Source organism: Octopus sinensis, linkage group LG29, assembly GCF_006345805.1.
Source record: "Octopus sinensis linkage group LG29, ASM634580v1, whole genome shotgun sequence".
Taxonomy (NCBI): Eukaryota; Metazoa; Mollusca; class Cephalopoda; order Octopoda; family Octopodidae; genus Octopus; species Octopus sinensis.
The window spans coordinates 3,740,634-3,768,505 of NC_043025.1; the positions used below are offsets into that span (position 1 = coordinate 3,740,634).

At 43.7% G+C, this 27,872-nt stretch overlaps 1 protein-coding gene across 1 annotated transcript in view; it reads right to left on the bottom strand.

The window, feature by feature from the left end:
• LOC115226092 (mRNA (2'-O-methyladenosine-N(6)-)-methyltransferase) overlaps positions 1-27,872 on the bottom strand; it is an 80,420-nt gene that overhangs the window by 152 nt on the left and 52,396 nt on the right. Inside the window, exons 4-14 of the mRNA XM_029797071.2 lie at positions 26,923-27,077; positions 22,371-22,602; positions 19,580-19,679; positions 17,722-17,884; positions 12,111-12,286; positions 10,750-10,836; positions 8,122-8,306; positions 7,483-7,576; positions 5,359-5,459; positions 3,642-3,716; positions 1-132 (exon numbers count right to left, since the gene is read on the bottom strand). The exon at positions 1-132 is cut by the window's left edge and continues 152 nt beyond it. Coding sequence (XP_029652931.1) covers positions 1-132; positions 3,642-3,716; positions 5,359-5,459; positions 7,483-7,576; positions 8,122-8,306; positions 10,750-10,836; positions 12,111-12,286; positions 17,722-17,884; positions 19,580-19,679; positions 22,371-22,602; positions 26,923-27,077 — 1,500 coding nt within the window. The remainder of the gene's footprint in view (positions 133-3,641; positions 3,717-5,358; positions 5,460-7,482; positions 7,577-8,121; positions 8,307-10,749; positions 10,837-12,110; positions 12,287-17,721; positions 17,885-19,579; positions 19,680-22,370; positions 22,603-26,922; positions 27,078-27,872) is intronic.

The window sequence follows — 27,872 nt, forward strand, 5'->3', positions numbered from 1 at the left end:
GTGGCCGCCAAGCTGGCTGCCTGAATTAGCTCCTTGACTCTGTCAGGGGTCGGCCCCCACTGGCTGGCTCCCGCCTCGTTCTGCAGAAAAACTACCATCGTTCCATGGGCTGCCTTCACGTTGAGGTCTTCTCTGAAAGAGAAAGCAAAAGATAAATTGATATACATGAATGTGTGTGTGTGTGTGTGTGTGTGTGTATTTTGTGCTGGGTGTGATTTTAAATTGTGTTTGGTAGTAGGGTCCTGGTTTGAAAGTTCCAGGGTCTTGAGAAGTGTGGGACCACTTCTTAGCCCCTATTGTTCCCCGGTTACTCTGACCTACTATGGTTTAACTAGCGTAATGAATGTCAAGATTGTGTGGTAAGTAGCTTGGTTCCGGGTTCAGTACCACTGCGTGGCACCTTGGGCAAGTGTCTTCTGCTATAGCCCCGGGTCGACCAATGCCTTGTGAGTGGATTTGGTAGACGGAAACTGAAAAAAGAAGCCTGTCGTATATATGTATATATATATATATATATATATATATATATAATATATATATATATATATATATAATATATATATATATATATGTGTGTGTTTGTGTGTCTGTGGTTGTCCCCCTAGCATTGCTTGACAACCGATGCTGGTGTGTTTACGTCCCCGTCACTTAGCAGTTCGGCAAAAAAGACCGATAGAATAAGTACTGGGCTTACAAAGAATAAGTCCCAGGGTCGATTTGCTCGACTAAAGGCGGTGCTCCAGCATGGTCGCAGTCAAATGACTGAACCAAGTAAAAGAGTATACTTTTATACAAGAATAGTGTTGACAGTGACTTCAAAGTACTGGCTTGTTGCACTTCATTGGGGTATCCATTGAAGGCTCTCAGACAGCTTCAAAGTCATTTCCAACATTATTCTTGTACAAGAATTATCATCATCATCATCCTCATCTTCATTTAGCATCTGCTGTCCATTCTGGCATGGGTCGGATGGTTTGACCAGGACTGGCAAGCTGGAAGGCTGCACCAGACTCCCTTCTGATTTGGCATGGATGCCCTTCCTATCACCAACCACTCCAAGAGCCTAATGGGTGCTTTTATGTGCTCGTGGCAGAGGTGCCATTTGCATGATTATATTTCTCAATACAATCAAACATTTATTCATATATATATGCATGTGTGTGTTTCAGTCATTTGACTGCGGCCAGGCTGGAGCACCGCCTTTAGTCGAGCAAATCGACCTCGGGACTTATTCTTTGTAAGCCCAGTACTTATTCCATCGGTCTCTTTTGTCGAACCGCTAAGTGACGGGGGACGTAAACACACCAGCATCGGTTGTCAAGCAATGCTAGGGGGACAAACACAGACGCACAAACATACATATATATATATATATATACATATATACGACAGGCTTCTTTCAGTTTCCGTCTACCAAATCCACTCACAAGGCATTGGTCGGCCCGGGGCTATAGCAGAAGACACTTGCCCAAGATGCCACGCAGTGGGACTGAACCCGGAACCATGTGGTTGGTTAGCAAGCTACTTACCACACAGCCACTCCTGCGCCGTGTGTATTTTCCGTTGTATATACCCAAGAACTTCATTTTGTCGTGTTGTTTTCATCCTTGTCTTGTATGTTCATTAGTGATTCCCACCACTGACACCACGCAAATGAACAATATCCTCGTTAAAGGCACAAAATTGTAAGGGATCTTTTGGATGGTGACTGACGAGGAATCAGCCACGAATTTTCCGTTTTTGTTGTGTTTCTGCTAAATTTTTGGGACATTATAGACACACACACACACTCTCTCACACACACACACACACACACTCACACATGCACACATTTCACGTAGTTCTGGTTCACTCAGCTGCTGAAATGAGTTGCAATGTCACTGGTGCCAAACTGTATCGGCCTTTGACCTTCTCTCGAATAATAACCAGTGACATGGAGAGGGAACATTGGTATGCATGGGTCACTGAAAGTCTTCCATAAACAACCTTGCCCTGACTTGTGCTTCAGAGGGGAACTTTCTAGGTACAATCCCATGGTTATTCATGACCAAAGGGGGTCTTTACTCTTTATTATCATCATCATCGTTTAATGTCCGCTTTCCATGCTAGCATGGGTTGGATGGTTCAACTGGGGTCTGGGAAGCCAGAAGGCTGCACCAGGCTCCAGTCTGATCTGGCAATGTTTCTACGGCTGGATGCCCTTCCTAACGCCAACAACTCCGAGAGTGTAGTGGGTGCTTTTTACGTGCCAGGGGAGTCTGGCATCGGCCACGTTCGGATGGTGCTTTTTACGTGCCACCGGCACAGAAGCCAGTCAAGGCGGCGCTGCCATCGGCCACGTTCGGATGGTGCTTTTTACGTGCCACCGGCACAGAAGCCAGTCAAGGCGGCGCTGCCATCGGCCACGTTCGGATGGTGCTTTTTACGTGCCACCGGCACAGAAGCCAGTCAAGGCGGCGCTGCCATCGGCCACGTTCGGATGGTGCTTTTTACGTGCCACCGGCACAGAAGCCAGTCAAGGCGGTGCTGGCATCGGCCACGTTCGGATGGTGCTTTTTACGTGCCACCGGCACAGAAGCCAGTCAAGGCGGCGCTGCCATCGGCCACGTTCGGATGGTGCTTTTTACGTGCCACCGGCACAGAAGCCAGTCAAGGCGGCGCTGCCATCGGCCACGTTCGGATGGTGCTTTTTACGTGCCACCGGCACAGAAGCCAGTCAAGGCGGTGCTGGCATCGGCCACGTTCGGATGGTGCTTTTTACGTGCCACCGGCACAGAAGCCAGTGAAGGCGGCGCTGCCATCGGCCACGTTCGGATGGTGCTTTTTACGTGCCACCGGCACAGAAGCCAGTCAAGGCGGCGCTGCCATCGGCCACGTTCGGATGGTGCTTTTTACGTGCCACCGGCACAGAAGCCAGTCAAGGCGGTGCTGCCATCGGCCACGTTCGGATGGTGCTTTTTACGTGCCACCGGCACAGAAGCCAGTCAAGGCGGTGCTGGCATCGGCCACGTTCGGATGGTGCTTTTTACGTGCCACAGGCACAGAAGCCAGTCAAGGCGGCGCTGCCATCGGCCACGTTCGGATGGTGCTTTTTACGTGCCACCGGCACAGAAGCCAGTCAAGGCGGCGCTGCCATCGGCCACGTTCGGATGGTGCTTTTTACGTGCCACCGGCACAGAAGCCAGTCAAGGCGGCGCTGCCATCGGCCACGTTCGGATGGTGCTTTTTACGTGCCACCGGCACAGAAGCCAGTCAAGGCGGCGCTGCCATCGGCCACGTTCGGATGGTGCTTTTTACGTGCCACCGGCACAGAAGCCGGTCAAGGCGGTGCTGGCATCGGCCATGTTCGGATGGTGCTTTTTACGTGCCACCGGCACAGGTATCACAACAACTATTTCCACTGATATTTATTTCGATGTTCATGTACTATATATTTAATACATATATATATATATGTGTGTATGTATACACACATACAGTAAGAGAAAAGAATGAAACAAACCTCTCTACAGACACAGCTACATAAAACACACCCACGCATCTATACAGTGGCACATTGTGCCAGTGCCACGCACACCTTGCTCTCTCTCTCTCTCCCGCTCTCTGCACACCGAATAAAAGGAATGAAAGAGACCACCTACTTAGAACACTTGTGTTGGAAGCCATGTCTGTACTCATGTTGCTTGGCAACTAACACTACTGACTTCTGCTTGAACCTGTGGAGAAGAGTGTAACAGAGAGTATGAGTGGAGGTGAGAGTGGCAACAGTGAGAGTAGTAGCATGAGTGGAGGTGAGAGTGGAGGTGAGAGTGGCAGCATGAGCAGAGGTGAGAGTGACAGCATGAGTGGAGGTGAGAGTGGCAGCATGAGCAGAGGTGAGTGGCAGCATGAGTGGACGTGAGAGTGGCAACAGTGAGAGTAGTAGCATGAATGGAGGTGAGAGTGGCAGCATGAGCAGAGGTGAGAGTGACAGCATGAGTGGATGTGCAATTAGAGATGTAAAAACAGTAAGTAGACATGTGAGTAGAGTGAATGCCTGAGTGGAGACAGGAGATGAGCAGTGGTGGTTTGAGTGGCAGCATGAGTGCAGGCCCAACCTGTCTCAGCTGCACTCAAGAGGGTCATAATCCAACTAGTTTTACTTTATATCAAAAAGATTAACATTCTGTCTGGGCTGCCCCTTTATTGTAACCACTTATTAAGGGCCTACTTCACTCCCAGAACACATACCCCATCCAACCAATATCCCAATTCTTCTGTGTTCCCTTTAATATGAGTTGACCCAGCTAGTTTTAATTGCCCCCCAAGGATACACCAGATAATGTAGTCCTAGATACACTATGGCAGAATAAAAAAGGATGGTCATAGTTGGAGCATCCAGGATCATAGGTCTACAGGATCAGAATGACCTGGAGCTAAATAACAAGGAAGGACACATTAGATAGTGTACTCTTAGATACATTTCTAGTGAATAGGAAACAGGATGGTCACGGCTGGAACAGCTTTGATCATAGTTCTGTTAGGATGAAGACTGACCTGGGGCTAAACAACAAGGGAAGACACATTAGATAATGTAGTCCTTGATACACTATGCCAGAATGAAAGGCAGAATGGTCACACTGGAACATCTTTGATCATAGGTTTGCTGGATCAGGACTGACCTGGGGCTAAACAACAATGACAAGGAAGGACACATTTGATAATGTAGTCCTAGATACGCTATGCCAGAGTAAAAGACAGGATGGTCACCACTGGAACATCTTTGATCATAGGTTTGCTGGATCAGGACTGACCTAGGGCTAAACAACAATGACAAAGAAGGACACATTTGATAATGTAGTCCTAGATACACTATGCCAGAATGAAAGGCAGGATGGTCACCACTGGAACATCTTTGATCATAGGTTTGCTGGATCAGGACTGACCTGGGGCTAAACAACAATGACAAGGAAGGACACATTTGATAATGTAGTCCTAGATACGCTATGCCAGAGTAAAAGACAGGATGGTCACCACTGGAACATCTTTGATCATAGGTTTGCTGGATCGGGACTGACCTAGGGCTAAACAACAATGACAAAGAAGGACACATTTGATAATGTAGTCCTAGATACACTATGCCAGAATGAAAGGCAGGATGGTCACCACTGGAACATCTTTGATCATAGGTTTGCTGGGGCTAAACAACAATGATAAAGAAGGACACATTTGATAATGTTGTCCTAGATACACTTTGTCTGAATCAAAGACAGAAAGACAGGATAGTCACAGGTGGAGCCACTTGGATCATAGTCATATCTGGGCTAAGCCTGACCCAGGGTTAAAGAACAACATTTAAAACAATAAAGATTCACTTACTTGCTGTTTTCCAGTCGGATCAATGACTGAATTGGGGAATCTTTACATTCAGGGACAAAAACAATGAAAGACAAAGGTTCACTTGATTCCGACAGTAAATGCTGCAAGACAAAGAAAATACAAAACATTATTATTATTAACCACTAGGGGTGGGTGTTACTGTAGCTTTTTAGCCCCAGGAGATCAACGTCTCCAGCTGGCTTTAGGCACACTATCTGTGCCCTTATGATATTTGCAAAGGGAGGTCATCCCCTCTCGCAAACCTAAGTGTTACGCACGGACTGCAGTTTCGAGGTATTTGCCTCTTGTCAACATACAGTAATCACCGGTTCTTGATGAATGGACCTGTTTGCGAATATCTATTTAATGTTTTTCCCAGCAACTTCCGTCACTGATTTCGAAAAACTGTCTGCAAGCAATAATAAATCTCTGAACGAGATGTAAACAGTAAGCGCTCGACAACGTAAAGTATACTAGCCATCTCAATATGGCTAACCACTAAGGGTGGGCAAAATGCTCAGCCGAGGTCAGCTTTACCTTTCATCCTTTTTATGTGTTTTTTATGTGTCAGCGGCATGGGAGCCAGTCGGGTGGCACTGGCATCAACCATGCTTGAATGGTGCCGTTTTATGTGCTAACAGCACAGGTACGATTTCACCTGGCTCGATGAGTTGTCTCAAGCACACACACACACATCCAGCCAGTAAGGCAGGCCAGGCAACGATCACGTTTGGATGGTGTTTTTTATGTGCCACTGGCACAGGAGCTAGTCAGCGGGTATTGGCATTGGTCACTATCAGTTGGTGTGTTTTATGTGTCACTGGCATGGGAGCCAGCCAGGGGCCACTGGCCCCGGCTACGATATTGATCTTAGGTCTTCTCAAATATATCATATTGCCTGACACATCAGGAGTATTCTCAACTGGGCTGGATATGCTTGGCTGCAATCTCACTTTACTTGCTGGGTCTTCTCAATCACAGCATATCTCCAAAGGTCCCGCTCTCCTGTCATTGCCTCTGTGAGGCCCAATGTTCAAAGTCTTCTATAATAATTCCATTGGCACCTCAGATGTTTTAAGGAATATTAAACCAACCTCAGAGCTTAACTGCTACTTATACAAAGCAATGAGGGAGCCCCTAGGTAGTCTTTGTCTTCTATTCTAATTACATTTGCATCTTGGATGTTTTATGGGAATGAAAAGTCTCCAGCTTGCTGAAATCAGATAGATCCACTCAAAATTTCACAACCCTTAAGGGCAGAAAGCAGTTTTAAAGCCCAATCTATCTTTTGTTGAGGAATGTCATATTTGAAACCATTTTTTGCCGAGGTATTTCCATTTATTGCAGAAAATAGCAATTCTATGCTTTTGGTAGACATTGAACATCGCAACAAAACAGCCCTGATATGATTTGTAAATATTGTTTTGGCATTTGATTTTGCAGTTAAAGGGTTAACTGAGACGACTTGGCAGACACCCATAAAATTATTAACCATCTTACAAACAATAACTCTGAGCATCTTTTCAAACTCTACCTGTCTAACACCCGTGGACATGTTTACAAAGTCAGAAAACAGCGCAGCTCCCATGACTTTCGGAAACATTTTTTCACGCTAAGAGTTGCTGAAGCATGGAACAGACTGCCAGCATCAGTTGTTAGTTGTCAAGCACTGCATCCTTCAAAACTTCCATGCTTCCTGAGAGATTCGCCAACACTACACCTGATTTTCTCCCCTCCATACACACGCTGAAGTATGGAACAGACTGCCGGCATCAGTTGTTAGTTGTCAAGCACTGCATCCTTCAAAACTTCCATGCTTCCTGAGATTCGCCAACACTACACTTGATTTTCTCCCCTCCATACACACACAAGCATGTATCTGACTCATACACTGTTCACTTCCCAGACATTTGTACATTACTGCATATACTTTATACGCACTTTTTGACAAGTTGTGGTGCACCTGAGCACTGTATACAATAATTTCATTATTATTATTCATTATTATTACGAAAGCGAGTATAGTTAAGGATTGACGATGTCAGCTGAACATAGTAGGGTTAGTGGGGACCGGTTAGTGGAGGGATCTAAGAAGGGGTCATAATGAAAGAGTGCATAACCTACCTCAAAATGATCAATCATAGCCTCCATCAATTCATCACAGAAGGGGGGGTTGGCTTCGAATGAGCCACTTAATGGATGGAACTGAAGGATTGAGCTGAAAGAGAGAACATGCACAGATATATATACATATATATATAGGTAAAAACGGTAAGATAACAAAAGAAAGAAAGAGACCTCGATATTATGTAAATAGAGGAAATTTATCTGTAAATGTATTATGTAATAACTATTCAGTAGCCAAGATAAAACTCCAAGTTTCGGATGCCGAGATACCGTTTTTCAGATGGCCGGATAACTGAAGAGATGGTGGCGTGGATTTCCACCTCAGCATCTGAAACTCAGAGTTTTATCTTGGCTACCAAATAATTGTCACATATTACATTTACAGATATATATATATATATACTTTATTTAAAGCAGCAGAAAATTCAACAAAACCTGTTACTCTGAGTTTCCCGTTGCCGTTCATCGGACAGTTTTTGCTAGAAAAACTGTCTGATGAACGGCAACGGGAAACTTTTTTTTACTAAATTCTTTGTTATATTTAAAGTAATTGAAAGAAACACAGAACATCTCAAAATAAATACAGTAACGAAAGGATTAATGATAATAATATGTTAATTAAAAAGTGTTAATTACCCTCGAGAGCCAAAGTGACAGTCTGTGTCAGAGAAAGCCGAACAATACTGACGGAAGTAGCAGTTGAGTGGTGAGGCAAAACACTCGCAGGTAACGCCGAAACTCTGGTTCAAGCACTGAAAAACACTGATTGGTAATGCTGCCTGGGTCTCGAACCCTTCCCTTGGCTGGATTCCAAAATATGTCTGTGGAAGAGAAGAGAAGGAACCGTAAACATTATAGAGATGGGGGTCAGCCCGTGGGCCCTCCTGGACACAGGTGAGCTGTGAATGAGTAAAATTATGATCAAAGGCGCAGGAGTGGCTGTGTGGTAAGTAGCTTGTTTACCAACCACATGGTTCCGGGTTCAGTCCCACTGCGTGGCACCTTGGGCAAGTGTCTTCTACTATAGCTTCGGGCCGACCAAAGCCTTGTGAGTGGATTTGGTAGATGGAAACTGAAAGAAGCCCGTTGTATATATATATATATATGTATGCATATGTATGCTTGTGTGTCTGTGTTTGTCCCCCTAGCATTGCTTGACAACCGATGCTGATGTGTTTATGTCCCAGTCACTTAGCGGTTTGGCAAAAGAGACCGATAGAATAAGTACTGGGCTTACAAAAGAATAAGTCCCGGGGTTGAGTTGCTAGAGTAAAGGCGGTGCTCCAGCATGGCCGCAGTCAAATGACTGAAACAAGTAAAAGAGTAAAGGTATTCTGTGACCACCAGCCTTTTTATTTCAGGTAGCATATGTATCTAGGACTACATTATCAAATGTGTCCTTCCTTGTTATTGTTGTTTAGCCCTAGGTCTGTCCTGATCTAGCAGACCAATGATCAAAGCTGTTCCAGCTGTGACCATCCTGTGTTTTATTTACACTATTATTTCATGTGTCCTACCAACTTCTTGCTGTTTAGCCCCAGGTATGTCCTGATCCAGCAGACCGACCTGATCAAAGATGTTCCAGCTGTGACTTTCCTGTTGTTTTATTTAGACAGTGTATCTATTTCTACATTATCTAATACGTCCTTACTTTCCAAAGTGGTGGTCACTTGAGCTTATGTAACAGCCAATAGCCAAACCGCCCTGCAACAAGCTCCCTACTGTCCTCAAAACAGGGGCCACATGAATTAGTAATAAAGCTTATTCTATTGTAGTCACTTTATCTACTTTTAAAAAAGAGATCACACACGAGCCGAGGAGGGACTGCCATGATGATGGCTCTTCACTTGCCAAACATAGCAGTCAACTATATTTTGCATACAAGGCACAGGGACCAGGAAATCATGACAAGGTCACTGAAGCCTAATAATAATAACTATTTCTTTACTACCCACAAGGGGCTAAACACAGAGGGGACAAACAAGGACAGACAAAAACGGATTAAGTCGATTACATCGACCCCAGTGCGTAACTGGTACTTAGTTTATCGACCCCCAAAAGGATAAAAGGCAAAGTCGACCTTGGCGGAATTTGAACTCAGAATGTAACGGCAGACGAAATACGGCTACGCATTTCGCCCGGCGTGCTAACGTTTCCACCAGTTCGCCACCTTAATAATAATAATAATAATAATATTAATAATAACAATGATTTACTCCCTAGATACAAAAAGCACCATTTGAGTGTGATCATTACCAGCGTCGCCTTACTGGCACGTGAAAAAACATTTGAGCGAGGTCGTTGCCAGTGCTGCTGGACTGGCTCCTGTGCAGGTGGCATGTAAATAAACATCATTTGAGCGTATCCGTTGCCAGTACCGCCTGACTGGCCCTTGGGTCAGTGGCACATAAAAGCAACCACTACACTCTCGGAGTGGTTGGCGTTAGGAAGGGCATCCAGCTGTAGAAACTCTGCCAGATCAGATGGGAGCCTGGTGCAGCCTCCTGGCTTCCCAGACCCTAGTTGAACTGTCCAACCCGTGCTAGCATGGAAAGCGGACGTTAAATGATGATGAAGATGATGATACAAGGCCAGAAATGTTTGAGGGGAGGAGCAGTTAAGCAATTAAATCAACCCCAGTACTTGACTGATACTTTATTTTATAGATTCTGGAGGGATGAAAAACAAGGCTGACTTTGGCGGGGTTTGAACTCAGAGTGTGATGAATAGGAAGAAATATTGTAAAGTCAATTGACAGTTTTAATATAAGGTGGTTGTGGGTGTGAATTGAGGTAGATTTTACTGCTATTTCTAGCAAACTGAGTGACTGTAAAGTGAGTCTGTTGTTGAGACGAATGTGTGATAGATGTGTCAGGGTGGAGGTTTGTCTGGTGTGTGTGGGAGAGGTAGTGTTGTTAGGATGGTGTTGTGAGGTGCATCATGGCTGTGTTGGAGAGATTGTATTGTTTGGATGTGAGTGATGCAACGGCCACAATCGGATGGTGCTTTTTACGTGCCACCGGCACGGAGGCCAGTCGGGTCAGCACTGGCAACTGCCACGATCGGATGGGTCTCTTACGTGCCACCGGCACTGGTATCGCAGCTACAATTTCCATTGATGTTGATCGATTTTGATTTTCAATGCTCTAACAACACTTCTAATCCCCCGTGGTCATGAAAACAAGTGATTTGGGAGAGATTGGAACTCATGACTTCCAGATTAAGAGGCTGCAAGAGATGCCTGTGATACATGTCAAAGCTTACCTCGTATCGGCGTAGAAGACACCAACATCGTGCCAAGAAATAGTCGAATTTGGGGTCATCGCGACAGTTTAATCGGTACAATTGCTCCTGGAGACAAAAAAATAACAAAATAAATAAATACAAACGAAACAGTGAGAACGGAGGTGGGGGGGGAAGAATCATTACCATCATCATCATCATCATTATAATGATTATTACATCACTCACATCCAAACAATACATATTTCTTTACTACCCACAAGGGGCTAAACATAGAGGGGACAAACAAGGACAGACAAAGGGATTAAGTCGATTACATCAACCCCAGTGCGAAACTGGTACTTTATTTATCGACCCCGAAAGGATGAAAGGCAAAGTCGACCTCGGCAGAATTTGAACTCAGAACGTAACGGCAGCCGAAATACCTATTTCTTTACTACCCACAAGGGGCTAAACATAGAGGGGACAAACAAGGATAGACAAAGGGATTAAGTCGATTACATTGACCCCAGTGCGAAACTGGTACTTTATTTATCGACCCCGAAAGGATGAAAGGCAAAGTCGACCTCGGCAGAATTTGAACTCAGAACGTAACGGCAGCCGAAATACCTATTTCTTTACTACCCACAAGGGGCTAAACATAGAGGGGACAAACAAGGATAGACAAAGGGATTAAGTCGATAACATCGACCCCAGTGCGAAACTTGTACTTTATTTATCGACTCAAAAGGATGAAAGGCAAAGTCGACCTCGGCTGAATTTGAACACAGAACGTAAAGACGGACGAAATACCTATTTCTTTACTACCCACAAGGGGCTAAACGTAGAGGGGACAAACAAGGATAGACAAAGGGATTAAGTCAATTACATCGACCCCAGTGCGAAACTGGTACTTTATTTATCGACCCCGAAAGGATGAAAGGTAAAGTCGACCTCAGTGGAATTTGAACTCAGAACGTAACGACAGACGAAATACTGCTAAGCATTTTGCCCGGCGCGCTAACGTTTCTGCCCACTCGATGCCCTACATCCAAACAATACAATCTCTCCAACACAGCCATGATGCACCTCACAACACCATCCTAACAACACTATCTCTCCCACACACACCAGACAAACCTCCACCTTGACACATCTATCACACATTCGTCTCAACAACAGACTCACTTTACAGTCACTCAGTTTGCTAGAAATAGCAGTAAAATCTACCTCAATTCACACCCACAACCACCTTATATTAAAACTATAAAAATAGTAGGAGACATATAGGGTAACGTACTTTGGGGATGGTCACAGTTGGAGCTGCTGTGACTTCACCAACCACAACAACGTGACGAGGGGGAGGAAGAGGAGGAGAGAGAAGTCTTACTAGTTTTACTCACCAATTTGTGAAAGTGAGACGTGTTTATCTTCTGTTTCTCACTGTTGTAGCGGAGTATTGTGACATCATTCTCCGTCTGTACCTCCACCTGGCTCAATCTCGGGGTCGGGTAATACATCTGTACGGGGTAGCAGATGACCTTGTGTTTGGTGGTGGGGTACGGCACAGAGGCAACCTCTGGCAGGAGCGGATAGCAGCGTGAAGGAAGAGACAAAAAAGAGATGAGACAGGTTTGGATGGAAATTAGGGAGACAGAGACATTTTCAATACAGAGAGAAATATACAGAACAAATACACACATGTATATGTGTGTATATCATCATCATCATCATCATCATTATCGTTTAACGTCCGTTTTCCATGCTATTTGTCTCCCTGACAAATACATTAAGAGTACACATGTCTGTGGAGTACACAGCCACTTGCACATTAATTTCCCTGGAACCCTTGTCAATGTCACCTTCTTATTGTTATAATACCTCCTCCCCACTAACCTGCATTGTTTTGGATTTACAAAAAAAATACTTGGAAACATTTCTATAATTCAGTGCTTCAAGCAAATTATATATGTGTATATATGTCATCATCATCATCATCATCGGTTAGCGTCCGCTTTCCATGCTAGCATGGGTTGGACGGTTCAACTGGGGTCTGCGAAGCCAGAAGGCTGTGCCAGGCTCCAATCTGATCTGGCAATGTTTCTGCAGCTGGATGCCCTTCCTAATGCCAACCACTCCATGAGTGTAGTGGGTGCTTTTTACGTGCCACCTGCACGGGTGCCAGACGAAGCTGGCAACGGCCACAGTCGGATGGTGCTTTTTACGTGCCACCGGCACAGAGACCAGTCGGGGCGGCGCTGGCAATGGCCACGTTCGGATGGTTCTCTTACGTGCCATCGGCACTGGTATCACAGCTACAATTTCCATTGATGTTGATCGATTTCGATTTTGATTTTGATTTTCATTTTTTCATTTTCACTTGCCTCAACAGGTCTTCACAAGTAGAGTTTTGTGTCCCAAGAAGGAAAGGTATGCATAAGTGGGCTGGCTACGTCCCAGGTAGAGGCCATGGGTTATGGTCTCACTTGTCCTGCCGGGTCTTCCCACGCACAGCATACTTCCAAAGGTCTCGGTCTCTGGTCATTTCCTTGGTGAGACCTAATGTTCGAAGGTCATGCTTCACCACCTCGTCCCAGGTTTTCCTGGGTCTAATATATATGCTGGAAAATGTGTCGCATCTGTGGTACCGTTGGGTATATTTGAAAAAAGAAATAAAAGAATCACTTCACTAATCAACTTAATTTATCATTAAAACAATTTTTAATAAAATAAATTTGACCCTTTAACTCATAGATCTAGTAAGTTCTTGGTTAACTTTTTTGGAGAACTTTCTCGCATTTGTTGTCAAACAGATTCGGGGATTTTGTGATTCTGTATATGGGATTTGGGTGATTCTATATAGAGGAAAATCCTCCCACCCAAGTTAACAAAGAACTTACTAGATAAATGAATTAAGGTGTAAAATTTATATTATCAAAAAATAATAAATTAAACCAGTGGTTTCCAAACTTTTTAGAGTCGCGACCCACTATTTATCACACCAGTTTATGACGACCCACTTAACTCTACTGACTAAAAACATTAATGAAATTAACAAATTTATTGTCAGGAGTGGCTGTGTGGTAAGTAGCTTGTTTACCAACCACATGGTTCCGGGTTCAGCCCCACTGCGTGGCACCTTGGGCAAGTGTCTTCTGCTATAGCCTCGGGCCGACCAAAGCCTTGTGAGTGGATTTGGTAGACGGAAACTGAAAGAAGCCCGTCGTATATATGTATATATATATATGTATATATGTATGTGTGTGTGTGTTTGTGTTTGTGTGTCTGTGTTTGTCCCGCTAGCATTGCTTGACAACCAATGCTGGTGTGTTTACGTCCCCGTCACTTAGTGGTTCGGCAAAAGAGACCGATAGAATAAGTACTGGGCTTACAAAGGATAAGTTGAGTTGCTTGACTAAAGGCGGTGCTCCAGCATGGCCACAGTCAAATGACTGAAACAAGTAAAAGAGTAAAGAGTAAAAGAGTATTACATCTTCAGTGAGGCCTGTGAGAAGGATGAGCCTGTTTCTTGCTACACTCAATAATAGAATTAACATCAGGTTCAACCTTGAAGTAGTAACTGTTATCGTTCGATCAGTGTTATACTTCGCCTAGTTAAAGTTCTCTATGAATAGGTCAAAACAGACCTTTCCTTTTTACGATTACGTACGAAATCGAAATCGGAATCGAAATTGAACCAATCCTATGACTGGCACCCGGCAGATGCCAGGACCCCTGGACTGGTGGCACGTAAAAAGCACCATCCGAATCGTGGCCGAAGCCAGTGCCGCCTCGACTGGCTTCCGTGCCGGTGGAATGTAAAATGCACCAATCCGACCGTGGCCGTTGCCAGCCTCGCACCTGTGCAGGTGGCACGTAAAAAGCACCCACTACACTCACGGAGTGGTTGGCATTAGGAAGGGCATCCAGCTGTAGAAACACTGCCAGATAAGACTGGAGCCTGGTGCAGCCTTCTGGCTTCCCAGATCCCCGGTTGAACTGTCCAACCCATGCTAGCATGGAAAGCGGTCGCTAAACGGTGATGATGATGATGATGTACGAATAAATAACTTGAGAAAATGACAACCTCTGATCTGTTAAGTTCGTGAAAAAGCCTTATGCTTGATAAAACAACAAGTCTGCTATTGAAAACATGAGTCTTGAACTATCTCGATAGACAGCAGTTAATCAACGCTAATGCGTAATTTTATAATTTTTTGCGACCCACTAAGATTCCGTTTGCGACCCATCTGTGGGTCGAGACTCAGTTTGGGAACCACTGAATTAAACTGATTTGAAGAACTACGAGTGAAGTAATTTTTTTTTTTTTTTTCAAATATATACAAATATATACACTCCATCTGTTATGACAAAAAGGGTTTCAGCTGAGTTTATCTGCATCTCTCTCTCTCTTCCTTTCTATACCAGCATGTATGTATGTATATATATATATATATATATATATACTGCCAAATCTAACTGGGCCTGATGAAGCCTCCCGGCTTCACAGACCCCAGTTAAACCGTCCAACCCATGCTAGCAGGGAAAACGGACGCTAAATGATGATGATGATGATGATGATTCAACTGTCACTAATAGTGACTGAGGGTTACGTAAGTAGCACCTATATTGCTAGAAACAAGAGTCAAATACCTTTATAGCCACTAAAAGCACAGTCTGTCTTTTTGTGGCTATAAGGGTATTTGACTCTTGTTTCTAGCAATATAGGTGCTACCCTGCACCCTCAGTCACAGTTTGTGACATTTGAACTTTTCCTTTTTGGCTTTATATTGTGTCTAGCCACCTTTGTTATTCATGTATTTATATATATATATATATACACAGATAAAGGGTGAAATATAATTAATTTAATAAAATCAACAAATTTCACCTAATATTATTTCGGTATGGAAAAGGACCATATTCGGTAAAAGTTTATATAATTATAACAATGAGGGTCTTTGCAACAGGTTGCTAGACCACATGTCGCTTGGTCGGAAATATGGAGGGTAAGATTTCCTAGCATTTCTAGATTTATTTACCGGAATGTTATGTTGATAAAGGAAATGAATCTTTGATTCTAATCCAGAAACGTGCATCCATAATTGACCGTGGACTGTTTGATTTCGCTATTTTTCTTCTTTTTTTGTCATATAATGAGTTACAAATACTGTTCTCTGTGGAGACATATTTTAGTAGTTAAAGGAAATAGCAGTCCTCTGGCTGCTATTTCTAATACTTTCGGTATGTGGTCTAGCAACTTGTTGCAAAGACCCTCATTGTTATAAATATATATATATATATATATATATATATATATAAACAATTCATAAATAAGGGCAAACGAAAAAATTTCTTTAAAATTTGTGAAAAAATTATATGGTTAATGGACAATATGTCCAATTTTTTGGCATATTTGGCATTAGAAATTGTTTCGTTTGCCCTTATTTATGAATTGTTTATAAATTTAACCTCTAAGGTATTTTTTAATATGCTGGCCATTGATAAAATTTTTTTCGAAAAGAATTTTTTTTTCGTAAGAAATGTTATCCTACATATTCATATATATATATATATATATATGTATATATATACACACACACACACACACAATCACACAGAGAAAATACGGAATATTTTCCACACAAGTACAAAAAAAAAAAGGAAAGAAAGCTTAAAAATATAAATGGGTGTCTTTCAAAAAGATTTCTACACCATTTTATATCGAGACAAAAAGAAGCAAGTCTGTCCGTCCATCGCTCACAACTTTCGAATCTTCGAATAGAACGGTTCAAGGGAGGCAACTCGGAAACTAGGAAACGTTAACCGTTTTACCTTCTGTCATTTGTCCCCTATCGCTACAAATTATCGTTTTGATAAAATACAACTTCAAAGCACTAAATTCACAAATGGATAAATTTGGGACTCTATTTCACTTAAACCTTTAAACTTTTGCGACTACATTTCTGTTGAAACACACAGCTTTTGTTTAATTAATTATGAAACTAATGAAGAATTTGGTAAAATAACCTAAAATCCAAGTTTGGAAGATAAGATGAGATTTTAGACGGAAGATTTTAATTAAAATAACTTTAAAAATAAGATGCCTGTTTCACAGAATTAAAGGCGGTTTGATGCAAGTTGGCATTAAAATTGTTCAGCAGAACGGAAATAGAATTTCTAATTGGAACTCATCATCATTTGGCATCCACGAAGACGTATGGCCCAGGGGTCGTGAGTTAGATTCTCAGCAGCATATTCCACATTGATCCGGGTCGCACTCAGCTGGCAAAAATGAGTTTCGTCTCTAATTGAAAGGGTCAGCCTAGTAATGTTCCGTGTCACACTGAATCTCCCTGACAAATATGTTAAGAGTACACATGTCTGTGGAGTACTCAGCCACTTGCACATTAATTTCCCTGGAACCCTTGACAATGCCAGGTCCTTATTGTTATAATACCTCCTCCCCACTAACCTGCATTGTTTTGGATTTACAAAAAAAATACTTGGAAACATTTCTATAATTCAGTGCTTCAAGCAAATTATATATGTCATCATCATCATCATCATCATCATTTAACGTCCGCTTGCCATGCTGGCATGGGTGGGACGGTTCAACTGGGGTCTGGGAAGCCAGAAGGCTGCACCAGGCCCAGTCTGATCTGGCAGTGTTTCTACGGCTGGATGCCCTTCCTAACGCCAACCACTTTGTGAGTGTAGTGGGTGCTTTTTACGTGCCACAGGCATGGGGACCAGACGAGGCTGGCAATGGCCACGGTCGGATGGTGCTTTTTACATGCCACCGGCACAGGTGCGAGACGAGGCTGGCAACGGCCACGGTTGGATGGTGCTTTTTACGTGCCACCGACACGGAGGCCAGTTGGGCGGCGCTGGCTACAGCCACGTTTGGATGGTTCTCTTACGTGCCACCGACACTGGTATCACAGCTACAAATTCCATTGATGTTGATAGATTACGATTTGGTTACAATATGTGTATATATATATATCTTACCAGTTATTCCGTGCTCCTTGAGGATTTCCCAGTGTTTGTCATGGAGTTTCTTGACAGTCTCACAAGACATGTGGTACATCTTGGCACAAATACCTTCCACAGACATCTTGGCTGCCTCCGTCAGGTGGGGCTGGCATTGGCGCTTCAGGTGGGCCAGGCGCTCCTGGACGCAGCAGCAACAGCAGTGGTGGTGTTAGTTGTGGTGGTGGTGGTGGTGGTGGTGAAGCAGCAATGATGTAGAGAGAGAGAGAGAAGAAAAAGAGAGAGAGAGAGATTACACACTGAATAGGTAAACTGAAACCACACACACACACATTCACTATACACAATTATTATGCCACATATACTCTCTTTTACTTGTTTCAGTCATTTGACTGTGGTCATGCTGGAGCACCGCCTTTAGTCGAGCAAATCGACCCCGGGACTTATTCCTTTTTGTAAGCCCAGTAAATATTCTATCAGTCTCATTTGCCGAACCGCTAAGTTACGGGGACGTCAACACACCAGCATCGGTTGTCAAGCAATGCTAGGGGGACAAACACATACACACACTCCTATATATATATATATATATATACGACAGGCTTCTTTCAGTTTCCGTCTACCAAATCCACTCACAAGGCTTTGGTCAGCCCGAGGCTATAGCAGAAGACACTTGCCCAAGAAGACACGCAGTGGGACTGAACCCAGAACCATGTGGTTAATTAGTAAGCTACTTACCACACAGCCACTACTGCGCCTATATAGTCATATTACTATACAAACACACACACCCAACACAGCTATAATACTGACATGCTCACAGACATCATCATCATCCTTTAACGTCTGTCTTCCATGCTGGCATGGGTTGGATGGTTTAACAGGAGCTGGCAGAATCGTTAGCATGCTGGGCTAAATGCTTAGCGGTATTTCGTCTGCCATTACGTTCTGAGTTCAAATTACGCCGAGGTCGACTTTGCCTTTCATCCTTTCGGGGTCGATAAATTAAGTACCAGTTACGCACTGGGGTTGATATAATCGACTTAATCCCTTTGTCTGTCCTTGTTTGTCCCCTCTGTGTTTAGCCCCTTGTGGGTAGTAAAGAAATAGGTTTGACAGGAGCTGGCAAGGCTGGAGAGCTGCACCAGGTTCCATTGTCTTCTTTAGCATGGTTTCTACAGCTGGATGCCCTTCCTAACGCCAACCAATTTACAGAGTGTAGTGGATACCTATTTCTTTATTACCCACAAGGGGCTAAACATAGAGGGGACAAACAAGGACAGACAAACGGATTAAGTCGATTATATCGATCCCAGTGCGTAACTGGTACTTGATTTATCGACCCCGAAAGGATGAAAGGCAAAGTCGACCTCGGCGGAATTTGAACTCAGAACGTAATGGCAGACGAAATACGGCTACGCATTTCGCCCGGCGTGCTAACGATTCTGCCAAGGCCAACCTGGCTTCCACACTGAACCACCCTGCAACCTCACCACACCACCACAGCACACACTGTCTACCCATCTCTATTGTGGACTCTCCCATCACTTGATGATGGATGAGGCTGCTGCAATTCCTTGCCAAGCAATCTGCACAAGGATCAAATTTCTGCACGGAACATTGACTCACTCCCTCTGGAACAACATGAAATGGAGTGTTTTGCTCAAGAACCCAATGCACCACCCAGTGTAGGGATTGAAAACACAATCTTGTGACTGTGAGTGCAACATGCTAACCACTAAGCTACCAAGTAATCCATAAAGGTACCGGGACGTAGTTTACACAGTTCATTTATCAGGATTTGCACACATCAGCACAGCACACCCGTCCCTTATCAGCACCACCCACAGCCCCACAGGCCAGGGCCTATACCTACCAAGTAATCTTCAAATGTACTGGAGTGGGGTTTGCGCAGCCAAGCTATCATGTCTTCGACATTCCATTTCACCACTTTCCTGCTTTCTGAACTGGTACCCCTGTAAGTAGAGAGTGACACTCAGGGAACAGAGCAACACTAACAGCAATCAGGATGACAATAAACCAACAAAGGTGAAGAACATACAATATTTCAGGACTTTAAATATGATAGGCCTGGATTTTCAATAACTTAAATTATTTTAATCCCTTATATAGTATTATATTCACAAGGAAAAAAAAAATGTATTTCAAACACACTTAAATATATATCAGAAGTATCCTGTTTTTCAAAGAACTCTGATCACAAATAAAATGTGTGTGTGTGTGTGTGTGTCTGTGTGGTGTGTGTGTGTCTGTGTATGTAATTATGTCAGGTCACTTTTGAGTGCTACTGGTAACATGTAACCCAGTACAACCTGTTGCATGGTTGGGTCGTCGGCGACTAAACCGGCAACCCCACCAAGCTTGCTTGGTGAGGAGGGTGTTTATTGGACACCCTACGAGATGAAAAACAAAACCCGTCAAAGGGCGGAGGAACTCTTGAGAGTCAACGTCCATCCAATAAATGTCTTAAGGCTGTATCATGCGTGGGGACATAGAAATAATCGGACTGAATACCTGATCGCGCGGTTAAACCATTGGGAGTGAAGGACTCCTAGCCTTTGTTAGGGCATCCTTTTAGGAGAAGTTAACTCAGGTAACTGGGATAACTCCAACATAAAACCTGCGGCTCAGTGGTTACCGATGATGTTGACTTGTTCTTCTTTTTGGATTATGGCTGCTGTTGCTTAGTGAGTGGGATTGACTCAGTGCACAGCCTTTCCTCACTTCAAAAAAAATCTTCTTGCACAGGCATTGCACAACAATAACATTGATTAAGCTTCGTGCAATGGCCATACTCGATAACGAGGGGGCAGCCACCATGTATGTATGTATGTATGAATGTATAGATAGATTGATTGATTGATTGATTGGTTGGTTGGTTGATTGATTGATTGATTGGTTGGTTGATTGATTGATTGATATAAATCAATATGATTTATTTGTGGTCAGAGGCGTTTGTAAACCAGAATATGAAAAAGACTGGAGATAAAGCATGTAAGGGTTTATCTCCTGGCATACGTTGGATGGTTTGACTGAAAACCCGGTAAGCTGGGGTTGGGAGAGGGCTGCAACAGATTCTGATCTGATTTGGCAAGGTTTCTAGAGTTGGACGCCCTTCCTAATGCCAACCACTCCAAGAGTGTAGTGAGTGTTTTGTTGCATGTGTGTGTTTGTGAGTGTGTATTTATACATACACACACACAATGCAAGTGTCTATCTCTAACCCAAGAAGACATGGGGCAAGGTGGTGAAGCATGACTGAGTCTCACAGAAGCGATGACAAGTGATGAAGACTTTCATCGATTTGCTGAGAAGACTTGTCAAGTCAAGTGAAACCGTAGCCATGGTTGGTGCTGGTGACACATAGAAGGTACCTGCACTGGTGAAGTGTAAGAGGCACCTGTGCCAATGACACATAAAAGGCACCCACTACAGTATTGAAGTGATTGGCATTAGGAAGGGCATCCAGCCACAGAAATCATGACAAACCAGACTGGAACCTGGTACAAATCTTTCACTTACCAGTTCCAGTCAAACCTATTTCTTTACTACCCACAAGGGGCTAAACACAGAGGGGACAAACAAGGACAGACAAACGGATTAAGTCGATTATATCGACCCCAGTGCGGAACTGGTACTTATTTAATCGACCCCGAAAGGATGAAAGGCAAAGTCGACCTCGGCGGAATTTGAACTCAGAAAGTAACGGCAGACGAAATACCACAAAGCATTTTGCCCGGCGTGCTAACATTTCTGCCAGCTTGCCACCTTGTTCCAGTCAAACCATCCAACCCACGCCAGCAATGAAAGCAGATGGTAAATGGTGATGATGGTATATATGTAACCCCCCTCATCACCTGGCACAAAGCCATCTCCTTCAATATTAGCCCCCTTTTGGGGGACTTTTGTCTTGCAAGTTACTTGGTGACCTTGCTGGTTCTGGTGTCACATAAAAAGCACCTAGTAGACTCTAAAGTGGTTAGCATTAGGAAGGGCATCAAGCAGCGAGAACCATGCCGAAACAGACGATGGAGGCTGGGGCAGTTCTCTGGCTTGTCAACTCCTGTCAAACTGTCCAGTCTATGCCAGCTCATGATTGTTTATTTTTAGAATGACATTGCAGGGTAGGTGTGAGAGGCTAGATATGGTCAGTTTAAACATAAAACGGGTAGAATATCTTATCCTACTATCAATGGCCCAGTGATTAGGGCAGCGAAACTCGTGGTCATAGGATCGCAGTTTCGATTCCCAGACCGGGCGTTGTGAGTGTTTACTGAGCAAAAACACCTAAAGCTCCACGAGGCTCCGGCAGGGGGTGGTGATCCCTGCTGTACTCTTTCACCACTCTTTCTCTCACTCTTCCTTCTGTTGGCCTGCCCGCTTAGCCAGCGGGGTGGTGTCATTCGAAGGCTAAAACAATGCGAAGCGCATTGTGACCAGCGATGTATAACAACATCTGATGGTCTGGTCAGTCACATGATCCCTATCTTATATACGGAAAGACATGGTGAATGATTTAAGACTAGATTCATTTGTTCATTCACAAAAGACAAAAGTGATAGTCATAGCTGGAATGTCTTTAATCATAGTTCTGTTCCGTCAGGGTCGACTACATGACAACGACCATCAATGTGATTTGAACTTACCTCGATTCAATCATCTTCTTTGCTGCCTCTGCGTAGTTAACCAACTGCCGTTTGACATCACCCGAGTATTTGGGGTTGCTCAGCTTGACCGGGATGTCGTTCATGATTTCACGGTACATTGACTGTGACACTTCGCTGTTACAGTCGGACGGCAACATGGCGTCAGTTCCGCGGTCACACACTTTCCGCTCCATCAGCCAGCGATTGAACGACTCACTGGGGGCGTCGATATCTGCAAAGACAACCAGAAACACTTTGATGCGGGTGAGTAGAATAAGAGGCATTTCTCCTCACCATCACAAAATACAACACACACACACATCACAACATAGACATACATAACACACAGAACACACCATCACACACACAAGTACAGACACCATATCACACCACAAACACACACACATCAGCACAGAAGCAACCGAAGAAAGGTCTTTGCAGTCACTCAGAAATGATAGGCAAACCACCATCTCTTTCTTTTCTCTCCCTCTCTCCAGGTAACCATGTACCTCCTCTACAGCAAGACACCTGTTTCCGCCTTTCCGTTTCTCTGTCATGCTCTAACCTTGCATCATCTGACATCATATCACCTCCTCCAAAACCCCTGCCTCTCTCAAATTCTTAGTCTTGAAACTACCAACGCTGGTACCATGTAAAAAGCACCTAGTCCACACTATAAAGTGGTTGGCATTTGGAAGGGCATCCAGCTGTAAAAACCTTGCCAAAACTGACCTCAACTGTGCTGGTACCATGTAAGAAGCACTAAATCCACTCTGCTGAGTGGTTGGCATTTGGAAGGGCATCCAGCTGTAAAAACCATGCCAAAACCTACCTCACCTGTGCTGGTACCATGTAAAGAGCACCCAGTCCACTCAGCTGAGTGGTTGGTGTTAAGATGTAAAAATCCTGCCCAAAAAGACACCATAGCCTGGTGCAGTCTTGGTCCAGGCCGGCTCCTGTCAACCGTCCTACCCATGCATGCATGGTTAAACGATGATGATGATACAGACTTAAAACTTATATATAAATGGAAGAGAATCTGAGGCTCGTGAAACTTCCTGAATGATACATCTAAATAAAAAAAATTACATTGAATTTTCTCCTTTTAGTAGTGTGGCCCACCTAATAACGAACCATGTCTCATGCGTCCTGCTTCTCTCAAAAAACAGGGTTGCCCATTTAGTTTGTATCCTGCACTTGTCATGCTAAGGGGGATAATCGGAGATAATCTCAAGCATATACTAGTTACCTCCCCGCTCAATTTCTCTACACCTATTTATTGACTATCCACAAGGGGCTAAACACAGAGGGGAAAAACAAGGACAGACAAACGGATCAAGTTGATTGCATCGACCCCAGTGCGTAACTGGTACTTAATTTATCGACCCCGAAAGGATGAAAGGCAAAGTTGACCTCGGCGGAATTTGAACTCAGTGTTTAGGCCCTTGTGGGTAGTAAAGGAATAGGTATTTCGTCTGCCGCTACGTTCCGAGTTCAAATTCCGCCAAGGTCGACTTTGCCTTTCATCCTTTCGGAGTTGATAAATTAAGTACCAGTTACTCACTGGGGTCGATGTAATCGACTTAATACCTATGTCTGTCCTTATTTGTCCCTTCTGTGTTTAGCCCCTTGTGGGTAATAAAGAAATAGGTAATCGTAGCACACGGCCAGTAAGCTGTATCTGCCCCTTAGTCAACAGGGCCTGCAAACTTCCCGTCGCATCTTCGTTTCTCACTTCTGTCCCAGTAAGAGATGTCCTGGACTGAACCTAGGCAACATCGATGGAAGATGTCCAACCACTGAGAGATCTTCTAAGTTTTACAGGCATAAGATGGCTGTTGGTCAGTCGGACGAAGGTGTTGGAATACAGACATTACTTATCCTGGTCTTCACTTCAATCTCTGCATCACCCCTGTTGCAAATACAGCTTCTGAGACGAGGAAGCTTATTGAGATTCTCGTTTTATCACAAGCAAAATAATTCATTTGGTTGATCTTACACAAATGTAAATTTTGAATCATTTTTATGTTTAATTATTTGTCACTATATTACTTGATGTTAGTTAGTTAGTTAATTTTTTGGCTCAAAAAGCAAAAAACAAGGCCATGTAGGGGGACATGGAGTTATGTACAGGGAGGGTGTTCATGCAAAGAGTTCAGGCCATTTGTGGTCAAGGGAGACTTTGAACCGAGCGGTCGTCGGCATCTTCACTATCTCGTCCGGCAGCTTATTCCACGGATCCGCAACCCGGACGGAGAAAGCCCCTCTCCTTCGATTGAGATGAAATCGTCGCAGATAGAGCTTTTCGGAGTGACCCCGCAGCCGACGCTCTGGAGCAGGAGTGAAGAACAGCTCTTTCGAGAGGTTACCTTTTCCGCTTATGATGTTGTGAGCAAGAATGAGATCACCACGGCGTCGTTGTTTTTTCTAGAGAATAAAGGTCGAGCGTCTTCAGCCTTTCTTCATAAGACAAATGCTTGAGACCAAGAACCATGCGGGTAGCCAGCTTCTGGACTCTTTCGAGATGTACAGTATAGTCTGTGAGGTAGAGGAATCCTGGCATCTGTTGGTAGTGAGGGAGCCTTATTAGGGGTGATGGTTGGGGAAATGACCTTAATAGGTAGTCAAAACGGAATTTGGTCAAAACAAGGTCTTTGCTGATCTGTTACTTGTTTCAGCAATTGAACCACAACCATTCTGGGGCAGCTTTGAAGGGTTTTAGTCAAACAAATCGACCCCACAACTTTTTTTTTTTTAAAGTATAGTACTCAATCTTTCCATGTCTTTTGTTGAACTAAATTGTGGGGATGCAAACGAACCAACACCGGCTGTCAAGTGGTGTAGTAGGGGACAAACAGAGACACACACAAATAGGGCTTAGAGAAGCTGAAGGACCACTGCAACAAGTGAGTGAATTTGAGAAGGGAATATGTTAAATAAAATCCTAATTAACTGATTTTCCAGTATTTTCTTTTACCCAAAGCTAGATACTTTTCAGCATTCTCTCATATATATATGTATACACACACACACACACAGGTCTTCTTTCAGTTTCCAACCTCCACATCTACTCACAAGGCTTTTACTATAGTAAAAGACATTTGCCCAAGGTGCCATGCAGTGGGACCGAACCCAGAACCATGTGGTAAGAGCAAACTTCTTACTACTTAGCCATGTCTGATTTTTACATATGTATATATATCTAGGTGTGTATGTCATTGTGTTTGTTCCCCACCATTGCTTGACAAAAAGTGTTTATTTGTTTATGGCCCAATAACTTAGCAGTTTGGCAAAAAGAGACTGACAGAATAAGTACCAGGCTTAAAAAAAAAGGAAGACACTAAATACTGGGGTCGATTTGTTTGACTGAACCCTTCAAGGTGGTGCCCCAGCATGGCCACAGTCAGATACTGAAACAAGTAAAACAATAAAAGAATAATTGATAGTTAAACAGTAACATTGCTGTTAATAATGTATATTTATTGTAAACACACAAACAAAAAATTCGTTTTAATTGGATTTTAATTGAAATACTTTTAGTTGAAAAATTATATTCATGTTCTTTTAGGTGATACAAATATTACTACTGATCTCATGTCTATATACAAATGTGTGCGTGTACACGTTATACATGTGTGTGTACTTGTGTACATATTACAAATATACGTGTGTGTGGAGCACTGGGCCGCATGGAGACAAGTACCTGAGTTCGTTTTGCACGTTGGGCCTCATGGAGGCAAATAGCTGAGCTCTTTTCAAGTGTTGGGCCTCATGGAGGCAATGACCAAGACCTTTGGTGTCATGTCGTGCTTGAGAAGAAGACCCATCAATCCGAGCAAAATCAGTTGTGGTAGATACTGGTGTCACACAAATGGCACCAGTGCTGGTGGCACATATAAACATCTAATACACTCTCGGAGTGGCTGGCATTAGGAAGGGCATCCAGCCATAAAAAAATGCCAAATCAGACTGGAGCCTGGTGCAGCCTCCCAGCATGCCTACCCAATCAAACTGTCCAACCCATGCCAATAGGCGCAGGAGTGTCTGTGTGGTAAGTAGCTTGCTTACCAACCACATGGTTCCGTGTCCAGTCCCACTGCGTGGAACCTTGGACAAGTGTCTTCTACTATAGCCTCGGGCCGACCAAAGCTTTGTGAGTGGATTTGGTAGACGGAAACTGAAAGAAGCCCGTCGTATATATGTATATATATATGTGTGCGCGTGTGTGTTTGTGTGTCTGTGTTTGTCCCCCTAGCATTGCTTGACAACCGATGCTGGTGTGTTTATGTCCCCGTCACTTAGTGGTTCGGCAAAAGACACCGATAGAATAAGTACTGGGCTTACAAAGAATAAGTCCCGGGGTCGAGTTGCTCGACTAAATGCGGTGCTCCAGCATGGCCGCAGTCAAATGACTGAAACAAGTAAAAGAACAAAGAGAGAGTATGCCAGCATGGACAATGGATGTATGATGATGATGATGATGATGATGTGTGTGTGTGAGTGTATACAACAACAACATTTGAGGCCAGGGGATAAAAGTGTTTCTACTGACCTTCTCTTGTCTTACACAGGTATTTGTAGTTCATCCTCAGTTTGGCCACCAACTGGGCACGCAGGAGTTCAATCTCAGGCAGCACTGGGGGCAGCATACACGGGGCCCTCTCGTATATCACTGCATTCGAGGCAATGTCGAAATTCCAGTAGGGGCTAGAAATAAGGATCCGTCAGAGATTATTCAAGGTGACAAGGGTCAGAATGAGAAGAAATAAATTAAGGGTCAGTTTCATGTTAATGAAAACTACAATGATTGATTAGCAGGGGCTGAAAATAAGGGACGTTCACTTGTGGATGAAAACTTGGATGATTAAACATAGGGATTGAAAAATAAGGGTCATTTATACATTAATGAAAACCACAAAGATCAGAAGTAATATTTAAAATTTTTCCTCTTTTACCATTTACTACTTTCAGTCATTGGACTATGGCCATGCTGGGGCACCATTTGAGTTTAGTCAAGCAAATCAATCCTAGTACTTATTCTATCAGTCTCTTTCGCTGAACCCCTAAGTTACAGGGACTAGACATTGTTTGTCATGTGGTGAGGATGGGGACAAACACATCATTATTTAAGTGTCCCCTTTTCTATGTTTGCTTGGATTGGACAGAATTTATTGAGGCAAATTTTCTATGGTTGGATGCCCTTCCTGTCGCCAACCCTCACCAGCTTCCAATCAAGGTAACATTTCTCCATGGCCGTGTAATGTCAGTGTTCATACTCGACAGAGTTTAAGTACCTTGAGAAAAAAGTTGGACCTAAGAAGCATCAGTTGTGGTGTGCAAGAGAGACGTTTGTGCTGGTATGGTCATGTGGCGAGAATGGTTGAATATAGTTGTGTGAAAAAGTGCCACACCCTAGCGGTTGAGGGAACCTGTGGAAGAGGTAGACCCAGGAAAACCTGAGACGAGGTGGTGAAGCACGACCTTCGAACTTTAGGTCTCACC